The sequence below is a fragment of the Typha latifolia genome, chromosome 9 (genome assembly GCF_019914945.1).
Source record: "Typha latifolia isolate L0001 chromosome 9, TyphaL0001v2, whole genome shotgun sequence".
NCBI classification, from domain to species: domain Eukaryota; kingdom Viridiplantae; phylum Streptophyta; class Magnoliopsida; order Poales; family Typhaceae; genus Typha; species Typha latifolia.
In genome coordinates, this window is record NC_133094.1 from 10,138,757 (window position 1) to 10,149,937 (window position 11,181).

The 11,181-nt window shown below is 34.9% G+C and overlaps 1 protein-coding gene across 2 annotated transcripts; it reads left to right on the forward strand.

Moving 5' to 3' along the window:
* Positions 1-5,867: 5,867 nt before the first annotated feature.
* Positions 5,868-11,181, forward strand: LOC140795622 (PHD finger protein ALFIN-LIKE 8-like). 2 transcript variants are annotated; one of them, XM_073148305.1, is made up of 5 exons: positions 5,868-6,292; positions 6,389-6,421; positions 6,859-7,087; positions 10,406-10,532; positions 10,626-11,181. In XM_073148305.1, exons 1-5 carry the CDS (start codon positions 6,187-6,189, stop codon positions 10,902-10,904), a joined length of 774 nt encoding a protein of 257 aa, XP_073004406.1. In that variant the 5' UTR covers positions 5,868-6,186; the 3' UTR covers positions 10,905-11,181. The 2 variants fall into 2 exon arrangements, with proteins under 2 accessions (XP_073004406.1, XP_073004405.1); XM_073148304.1 differs by having other exon boundaries at positions 5,901-6,292; positions 10,361-10,532.

Below are 11,181 nucleotides of genomic sequence, written 5' to 3' on the forward strand. Positions count from 1 at the left end.
TATTTATCATTAGACACTGTATTTTATTCGTAATGGCTAAGAAAACCCCTTAATGTTAATTTTTTCTTAACGACTACTGGCTTTATAATGAACTTAATAGCTTAAAATAAGTTTTCAAGACTAAGATAATATTTTTCTTTTTCATTAGCTGTTGTTAAATCATTGTTAACTTAAGGTGTTCTTAAGATATTAAATATGATATAGAAGTCGAATGAAAGATATCCATATGATATAATGTGGGTAATATTTTTAAAAAAATATATCCCTGGAACTCATATGAAACACCTACAATAAGCCATCTCAAGTCAAACATTCAATTGATAAGAACAATTTTATAACTAAAAAAAAATGGCCATCAACCACTCCAAAAGATTAATTTAATTAAATAAGCCAAAAGAAGAGTTTAGTGATTCCAAGCAAAATTATATAGTTAACATATAAGCAAGCACCTTTCATATATTGGTTGACTTTATAATCCCAAGTCTTCTTGTGGAATGCTTCAAACTGCTCTTATCTGGTAGTGACCCATGAGAATTTAAAAGGAATTAATTTGGTAGAAGTCACCTTCTGCTGAAGCACATCAAATGAATAAGATATTAATCTGTATAAAAATCCACTTCAGCACTGAAATAAATGCAACTATTCATGTAGTTGTGTTTGGACAAAAAAATAATAAATAAATATGTGCTTGACATTGATTGGTTTGGTGGACAACATGGAAAAAAACAAAGCTACATCATATTACATCCCTAAAGTTTAAAATCTAATAATTTATTAGGGATAGCAATCGGATCGGATTAATTGAGTTGATATTGATCAAATTTAGATTAGATTATAATAATACAAATATAGTTTAGAAGTGTAATGTGATATTGGGTTATAGTACATAAAATTTTGTTAAGTTGTGCAAATTTATAGGTTGTTTGAAAAATGATTCGATACTGATCTCTAATTTCTTTCTCTTTCTCTAATTGTTGAGACTATATAATATTGTCAAAATATAGTCAAAATATCAGCTATTACGATTGTATAATATTCTCGAAATATGGCTACAAATAGTAGTTATCTCTTGACTTCTAAGGGTAAAATAATCTCTTTACTTTTGCTCTAATCAAACCAATTTTATGTAGCTTTCTATTTCACTCAATCTGCTTATCTCTAATACTATTCAATATTTCCACTAGAAATGTTATACATGGTATTATTTCAATCTATTTCGATAATGGTTTGTTCACGAGAAATTAAAGAGATAAACAATAAGAAAACGATTAAATTCTAGGTTAACGGAGTATCCAATTCACATTTATAAATGGACTTTTATTCCGTTTGACCTGTAATTAAATAGGCAGAAATTTCTTTCAATTAGTTTCTATGAAATCATTGCTCATACATGTTATATATATATGTAGTCATAAAAAGTGCATGATTTAAGGACTTGAGTATATTGATCATGTTCAATAGAGGAGCAATAAAAGAATCAAGTCAATGGAAGTGCTGGAATTTTAATATACCATTCTGCATGTGAAAGAAAATAATAAAATGAGGTATTTGACCAAACAAGCCTCTCAAATATTTTTTTCGCACAATTATGTGTTTTGCGCGTTAGCAATAAATATAAGTCGCTAATTAAATCAACAATTTATATAAAAATCTAAAAACTACTAAAAAAATTACTAAGTTTATGGAAGTTTGATTTCCGATTCAGCGATTTACATTGAAAAGTTGTTGAACTAAAAGGTGATTGATAAGAAAATTTCTCTCCTAAGATTTAATTGATTTTGTATAAGTCATTGATCCAGTAAGTAAGCGACTTATAATTAAAAATCATCATTCCTAGTAAGTGACTTTACAACTCACTTAGTCTCAAATTTAAGTTTGGAGATAAATTAGAACGGTGCAAAAACAATTGTTTTCTTATGATTTCAGAACTAACTAAGATTAAGGATCAGTTGGCAAGGCTCACTGAATCATTTTCCCTTTTAGCTCTTAGGCATTGCACTTTGCAAATTCAAGCAGGAAAGAAGTATAAAGAGAGAAGCACAAAGTAGATACCAAACTTACATATAATATGCTGCAATACGCTAAGAGAATAGAATCCAACTTTTTTCCTTGAAAAAAAGAGAGATAAATGAAAGCATAAGCACTAGTTACCATGGTTATATAGAAGGTTAATTTGTAAACTGGAACAAGAGGTTCTGAGGAAAATGTTATATGTCTAAGTGAATTCAGATTTTTCATCCCAGAATCGTCCATTAGAATTGATATTGACAATAACTGTCTTTGCTTTATGGATAAAAATGCAAACGAAAAGATTAGAACCAGAGAAGTGTTAGACTCATTCTAAACCCTCTTGCTTATAAACCTCCAGTCTTAATTTATGTTAATTAAGCAAAAGTCTTCATGGTTTCGTATGGTGGATAACTATTTACCAAATCCCAAGCAGATGCTTGTAATATAATAGGAGTTTCTTCTAGCTCCATTGGATAACTCTCACTCATTATTTTGTTAGACAAACATCTGAAAGGCTTGAGAAATAAGCATTAATTAGATATTTACACAAAGTGAAAAAATAAATATTGATTTAATTGACTCAAAGAATTTGTCGAGTCTTCAGGTTATATAAGCTGAATAGCAAGTTTATAAAATTTAAGGGCGTCATTTGCATCCAAGAGGTTCAAAAACTGTCTTTTGCTTCACTGATATTTGTTCAGGTATGTGTTCTTTTGCTTTACGATGGCTATAGTTTGAATACATACATAAGATTTAGCTCTTTGAATCACCATATGACTTATTTTTATCTAACATGTTTCCTTTAAGATATTGATGATGAAGTAAATATGAATTAAATCCTTCAGATAGTTAAAGTATTTTATCCAATATTACTACCCATAATACTGCAGTATATTATTACGGAGCAGGCTTTGTATTGAAATTGGCATAATTTATGGCCTCGAGGGAATGTGGGAGATGGGCTCACTAAACGGATCTCTATCATGGAATGTAAGAATTTTGTGTGAGTCTATCATTCAACGAGGTTGAGCATCTCCAATCCCTCCATAGCAATCAATGTGCTAGTCTTAAGCATAAGCATATTAAAAGTAAGTGGCACTCCAAGTCTAGAGTTCAATGGCTTTTAAGTGGGATGTGTAACACCTACTTTTTCTATCAAACAATAATACCTCGTAGATGTCGTAATCTTATCTATTCTTTTTTGCTTAGAATCCAATAATGTTGTTAAGGAATTAGACCTTGTTATCAAGGATTTCACAGATTTCTACCATTCCCTTTGTTCAGTGCCTTGAGCGGGCTTTTTGTAGTCCTGAAGTTCCAGTGACTTCTCTATCATTTATCTAGAATGCCATAGTGTGTTTGAGCAAAACACACTTGTGGCAAGTTGGTCCATCTCCGTCAACACCCTTTGTGCATACAAATTGTGCATTCTATTAAGAGAGATAGGTTGGTCATTGTCCCATCGTTTAATAAAATTGATATGAAGAAAGTCTATGATCAATTCAGTTGAGAGGCGATTATTGTGCTTCTTCGAGCTACAAGTTTTTCGGCTAAATAGATTGATTGAATTTTTCGATGCATTTCTTTTATTAATTACTCATTTTTGATTAATGGGTTAATTTCTTCATGGTTTCCTAATATTTGGGGTATCCATCTTGGCCCTACTTTTGTATTTTCTATTTATTTTATGTCCTCAAATTCTTACGCCTTATTTTGAATGAGGAGATGAATATGGAGCTCTTGAAGGATTCATTTGGGTATAATAATTATGTTTCTCACCTCATGTTTATCGATAATTTTTTTATTGTTACTAAGCCACGACTACAAACATGGACAACATCTCATCTGCCCTCGAGACCTACTCCTCCCTCACCAATTAGAGGGATAATTTTTGCATCCAAATTCTATCTCCTATTGTGGTCCTCTATGCTACAGACAACATGTGTCGCCGTTTGTTCGAATTTGAATTAGATTCATTTCCATTTAAATATTGGATTCAACTAACATTGGCTTAAAATTTTAGATTGCAAAGACCTGGTTATTAGAATCGATATTCGCCTTTGAAAATAGAAAAGAGTAAGTTTCTCATAGGATGGGTGTAGTATATTAATCAATTCCATTGCTTATTTGCATTTTCTCCGAGCTCAATATCCCATTGGGTTCATTTGATGTCTTGATTCATAGTACTCAAAATTTCTTGTAGGACAAGAAGCAGTCTAAGTGTGGCATGCACCATGAGGGTTGGGGTTCTGTTACCTCACCCGCAAGGACGATAGGTTGGGGATTTCTGACTTTTGCTCATTTGGCTTTTATTGCTCATAAGGCCATTGAGTTTCTCTCCTCTTTCTCCTCCCTTTGGGCTTCGTTTGTCTAGGATAAATATAACCCTTTTCATTCTTGGCACTCTTGCATTAGGAAGTCTTCTCCTATCTTTTATTTGATTGCTAGGACCTTGTAATCTCTTTATGCTAATTTTATTAAAATCATTGGCTCTAGCTACAATACTACTATCACTCTCCTTTGATCCTTGATTATAAAACTCTTTTTCCTCCCGCTAGTATTCTCTCCTCCCCTATCCACCACGCATGTTGTGGCAACGCATATGGTCTCTTCCGATTGCCCCCGCATCAAAACTTTCCTCTGAAAACCCCTTTGAGATCATTTCCCTACTCATGGAAGCGCGTAACACAATCTGCTTTTTTAAGGAGCCCTCTTTGATTGCACCATTTTGGAAATAATCAAATTCATCTAAGTATCCTTCCTTCTCCTTCCCCTTATCTCTCATCGGATTAAGTAAAGTCCTCTCACTCGAGTTGAACTAAGCTCAATTTGGGCAAGGTCTGCTCATCAAGACCTACGGTGAGAAATATCATTTACATTGTTAGAGATCCTATCCATATCACACCTTCAATCTAGCTAGGGTCTATGCTATTCCCTCGCTCCAGTCAATTAGATCACTTTCAATATTGATTTCCCTTAATATGTCCATACTATTATTTGTGATTGCAAAGCTTTACTTTGTCACTTATTGACCTCGATGTTGCACTAAGATTTTCGAAAATATAATTAGGTGGCTAATTGGCTTGCCTCCAATGCTCTTTCTTTCATTTCTAACTATATATGTGATGTATTTGCGCCCTGAATCTGTCATTTTTTTTCATGCGCAGAGGCTTCGACTCCCTTGTTGGACTGTAAATGGATTGTAACTTTTTTGTGAGGTTGCTTTAGCACTGCCTTTTAATACACCTTAATTAAAAAAACTTTCTCATAGTGCAAAAAATATATACCCCTGCACATATTTTTCTCACAAGGGTTAATTGCACTTTACCTTATATGACTTGGCTTAATTTTACAAATCCTTATATATTTTTAAGCCCATATATGGTCTTAACTAAATTGCAGTGCAATCGTTATCTTTTTCATTATATCTAACTAAATTAGAGATCGATTTTGAAGATCTTTATTAGAGATAAAATTACAGATGATTGGATAAGCTTTTCATCGCATTAAAAAAAATACTAATCAAATTTTAAATAAGAAAGATACGATAAAATATGCATCTGTTCATATTTTTATTATTTGACATTATTAGTATTATTTTAGAGGGGTAAAATGTTAATTTTCCATTTTTACAAATTTTAATGAGTCGGCTAGCAAATATCTTAAAAAGATGAGATGTTTCATAATAAAATATAGTTGGTTACTTTGTAAGAAGCCCTACAAATAAAGTAAAAACTCTACGGCCAGGATTCTCTCGCCACCAGCGAGTCCGGGCCACAATCCGATCGATTTAAATCTCCCAGGCCACGTGTCCAGCAATACAAGTCTCTAAGTCTAAAGAGAAGACCAGGGACAGAAGGAAAGGACGAAAAAAGAAATAAATCAAACATAAGGAGGAAAAGGGGGAAAAAAATATAAAGAAATAAAAGAGAAAGAAACCCTTCAAAAAAATCAAAACCCTCTTCGTCTCCCCCTCTCTTCCCCAAATTTCTGATCTCCTTCTCCCTCTTCTAATTCTCTCCTCCAGTTCGTGCCCGATTCCTTCCTCCCTCTTTCTCTCTCTCTCGCCTCCCCAAACTCCAACCTTAACGCTAATTTCGCTCTCGCCCGAGGTCCGTGAGGGCGAATTCCGTGCTATCGTGCCGCCACTAGAGCTATCCGGTTGCGAGGTGGGATATGGATGGGGGTGGGGTTCCGGCTAACTACAATCCGCGGACGCCAGAGGAGGTGTTTAGGGATTTCAGAGCGAGGAGGGCTGGAATGATCAAAGCCCTCACTACTGGTCTCCACTCTCTCTGTCTTTGTTTCTTGGTTGTTGAATTCTTTTGGGAGTTTAGCTCGATTTAATGGTTGGTTTGGTTTTCTTTTGGTGGTGCAGATGTGGAGAAGTTCTACCAGCAATGCGACCCTGGTGAGCTCTTAAAAGTTTTTCCTATTTTAATTCCATGATGCTGGGGTTTTTGGATTTTGGGGTCAGTTATTTATATTTTGCTTCAAGTTTTTTAGGGAACTTTTCTTGATGCTAGGGTTTTGTTGAAGTGATGTCTTCTGGGCCAAGGGAGTAGTGTAATCTTGAGCGGTTATGACTTATGAGTAGTCTGTTAAGTTTATCTCAGCTGATATAGCAAATTATGCTGGATGCCTTTGGTATTGAGTTGTTTAAAAATCACTTCTTTTCTTGTCATATTCAGTTTAGGTGACTTCTGTAGTTCTGTGTGCTTTTATTTGGAATTTATTGAGTTCTTATTTCCATTCAAAATTTAGTGGCTATTGGGTGTATCTAAGTGAACTTGAAGGATGCAGTGGGAGCTTCCTGCTAATGCTGAGGTAACGTGATTCTGCTTTCAGAGAAGGAGAATTTATGTCTGTATGGACTTCCTAATGAGACTTGGGAAGTGAACTTGCCTGCTGAGGAAGTTCCTCCTGAACTCCCAGAACCGGCATTAGGAATAAATTTTGCTCGTGACGGAATGGATGAAAAGGATTGGCTGTCGCTAGTAGCGGTTCATAGTGATGCGTGGCTGCTAGCTGTGGCCTTCTACTTTGGAGCACGTTTTGGATTTGACAAGGAATCGAGGTACCTCTTTAGTTTCTTGGATGAAGCTCTTGATCTACTTTGCTGCCTTGTCTAGCATACTCTTTTTTGTCATTAATTTTGACAATGCTGTCATTAGGGACATTCAATTACAGGATGTGCTTACTATAAATATGTACACATATAGCTTGACTTAAATTTCTATCTTAAAATGTTAATAGAGAGTATGATACTCCATAGAACTGCTTGGAAGGCATTCATACCTGCAGGATGACACTTTAGCAAATCATTGTGGACAGGAATTCCATGGCAATTCTATGGAGATGGCAATTTCCCAAAAATAAATCAAATAACCTCACCTTTCTTTGCTGAATTTTTAATCATTATTTTGAACTTGCATAACAAGTGAGGCATACTAGAGATGGCAATATTCTCATTTGTGCACATAAAACTCCATATAAATGTTGATTACAAGTTGCATAATGGTACTGAAGATAGTTTAAATTGTTGGTATTGCTTATCCAGATCATCATCTTTTTTTTTTTACTGTTCTGTATGTTCCTCGGAAATCAGTTTGCATGTGAAGAGCTCTTTTACTTGCATCTGGTAAAGTCTTGCACCTTGGTGAAGTGTATGCTTCTTTTGGTACTTATTATGTTCATTGCCACTACACTACCATTCCTCCAAGTATAATCATTTTCATTATCACTATTATCGGGAATTTCCATAGGATAGCTGCATCTGCCATGATGATAAACAAGGGTGTTGAGCCAACACCACCAGTGCATGCAATATCAGCTTGTCTACCTCTGGATTTTCTAGCTCCGTTAGGCCCAATCTTGCCTAGGATCTATAAGAATAGTGTTATGTTTTAAAATCCATGTTGTCCTGATTGTTCCCTGCATGTCACTCTGTTTGCTAAGAAACTTACATATTTGGTAGAGAAGGACCTGCTACATTTGACACTTCTCTTATGAAAAAATAACCTTCAACTATGACTATGTATTTTGGAATTTCAGTGGCATGAAGTTCGTAGAGGAGCTTATAATCCCACTGAATAGCTCATTGTTTCCTCTTCTCGAGGGACTGCACCTATCAAATGTTATATACAAGCCAAGAGACTTGCTGCCCCTGCCAACTTTCTTCTCCAACATGATCAGCTCCCCGAAATTTATCAGATGCTTAGCTGGTTAATACACAAGGTTCAAACCAATGTTGTGAAAAGTGCTTGTGGTATGCTAGTGGTCATGTGACCGCATAGCACCTATGGGGTGCATGGGTGCATGTGTGGATGCATAGGCAGTTTAGTAATAAAAATATTAAAAACAAATTATATATAATTTACCTGTCTAATTATTGAATATTTTAGCATAACAAGCTAATAAATAGGTACAAGTTGCAAAGTAATATATGGAGAATCATTTTCATAATATTCCATCTGCTAAAAATGCAACTTTCTAATTAAATAATTACTCAACATTTTCAAGTATGATAAGTTGCACCAACAAAATTAATCAATAAAAATTATTATGAAGCGGTATAAATATTTCACTATTATTGGATAGCGTTTTCATATGCGGGTGCATATGCAGTCAACATGCAGTCATTAACGGTCAATATGCCGGTGTGTATGTGTATGCAGTCAATATGTTGGTGCACATGCATATGCGAGACGGCTGACCTATCACTACTGCTTATATGGCCATATATGTGGTCTATGTGGTTGGTTTTTAAACAATGGTTCAGTCATATGACATTTTCTTTTTATTTATAGCAATTGGCCATCCTGAATCTTTTTACTTAGATTAAAGACTACAAATTAAGAAAATGGAGAAAATAATTTAGTTACTATTGATTGCGCTCAAAGTAGTAAAATGGCCACTATATAGTCTGCGATGGTGGGTTACTATCTGCTAGCTACTGTGTCAAAATTCATTTCCAAGCCGCTATGGTTGTAGCGTCATGCTTAGAGGGCGAATCTGCCATGGCGACCACTACAACTTTTCATTAGAACACTATTAAATATTAAAGGGTATTTTGATCTTGAAGTTGTGTGCCCTAAAAGAAGATTGGTCATATTTCCCTTTTTAACTAGCTTAATTTAATTTGGTGAACCTTTTGAACTTTTTTTATTTCCTTTATCAAACAAATAAAATCAGATTTATTTCCTAATTTATCTAATGCCCAACATGAGGAAACTGGGATCAGCTCCTTAGCAGTAGATCTACATGATCTCCTATCTAAATTTTGTCAATTTTCTGCAATTCAATTTCTGGTTTTTGCAAATTAAACTAAACCAGGAATGAAGTTTCTCCAGTTTTAGCTGGAATTTAAAGTTTACATGGTCAATTGGTCTCAAATCAAATACTCAGGGTAGATGGATATGTTCCCCCTGTCAATTGTGTGTAGATTAGTTTATGTAATGTTATTCTTTCTTATTGAACCTCCATAGATTCTGCTAGCTTCATTAACATTTTCAGCTCATGTATGATCTGTTCTCATATTACCTAGATAATCAGAAATTCTTCCCCCACTTTGAAAGTACTGTATTTTCCTTAAGTTAGAGAATGTAGAATAATATAATTCTTAATCTCTGAAGTACAGCTCTAATTATAAAACCATTCTTTCTTTTCTCTCGTTCTCAGCTTCTGTGGTTTTTATTGTCTGTCTTCTCTAATTCCATCTTTCGCCACCAAGATTTGTCAAATTTTGAAGTCTTTTGTAGGTCTGCTCAATGTTTTATGAGCTTTCATGTAATTAGCATGTAAGTTGTCAATATTATATCATATTAGTCTTTTCCTCAATTTATATATTCAACTGCCATCAAATTGGTTGTTTTTGACCATATAATTATAGATGCTTCTGTGGTCTCTTCTTGTCTTTTTCGTAGATTGGTGGAGCTTTTATTGTCTCTGATGTGTTTTATGTTTCTTTATGTGATTCCTTCTGTCTCTTATTGAGTCATAAATTGCTTCAAAGCATATAGGACTCTAAAGAATGATTGGAGCCACTCTTGTAGATAACAAACTTCTATGCAGATATGATACTTGTCAGACAAGTTATCCTCTAAAACTGTTCCTCTCCGATTTGTCTTATGTGGGTCTTAGTTTCTGAATGTGACATCAAATAAGATGTAATGGTTAGCTGCCAGTTACAAGAACATTTGTGTTGGATCCACAGAAATTATTTGTACAATCACATTGTTTCTCTGAAGAATCCTGTTATTTAGCTGTTATTTTGCCCAAAGAATTGTAGAAGTTCATTCTGCCTGTCCTCTTCCCTCCATTTAATATTTGTATCCAATGCATAGAATAGTCTCCAGGTGGTTGATAAAGGTTCCCATGTGAACCGTGATTGCAGGAGGCGGCTGTTCAACATGATTAATGGTCTTCCCACTATTTATGAGGTTGTGACAGGAACTTCCAAGAAGCAATCAAAGGAAAAAACCACAAATAACGGCAGCAAGAGCAACAAATCAAGCTCTAAAGTGAGTATGGGTACTTTGCATGTTATCTGCCATCCCTTTCTATATTGCATTTAGTCAATCTTATTACTGCTTTTGTTACAATTTCACATTCAGCCATCACGACAATCAGACTCGCACACAAAGACCTCAAAGATGACTACCCTGAAGGATGAGGAAGAGAGTGAGGGAGAGGATGAGGAAGATGAGGAAGAGCATGGGAACACTTTATGTGGTGCTTGTGGCGACAACTATGCAAATGATGAATTCTGGATTTGCTGCGACTTGTGTGAGAAATGGTTCCATGGTAAGTGTGTTAAGATAACTCCTGCCAGGGCTGAGCATATCAAGCAATACAAGTGTCCTGGTTGCAGTAACAAGAGGGCTAGGACATGAAGGTTTGAAAGGCCTGTGGATTATGCCTTGTGTTTGCACAAATGTTAAGGTGGATAACCTACCATCTTGGTGTAGCAGCAAAAGATCTGTATGCTCCAGTGATGCTATTAGTTTAATGTCAGTTTAGAGGTTAATTGTGTCTTATTGGACATCCTTGTAAGTTATTGTAGTTATTTAGTACTTTTAGTACTAATCGTGCTTCTTTAGAACTAATGGACTTGTAACTCATGACAAGTGTCCTCACTTTTCTTAACATAGTGCGTATTTAGTTGACATA

Excerpts from the sequence above, each read along its gene's own strand:
- LOC140795622 (XM_073148304.1), top strand. The coding sequence starts at position 6,187 with ATGGATGGGGGTGGGGTTCCGGCTAACTACAATCCGCGGACGCCAGAG. Across the intron at positions 6,422-6,858 it reads CTACCAGCAATGCGACCCTG|AGAAGGAGAATTTATGTCTG; the intron begins GTGAGCTCTTAA and ends TTCTGCTTTCAG. Across the intron at positions 7,088-10,360 it reads GGATTTGACAAGGAATCGAG|TCTCCAGGTGGTTGATAAAG; the intron begins GTACCTCTTTAG and ends TGCATAGAATAG.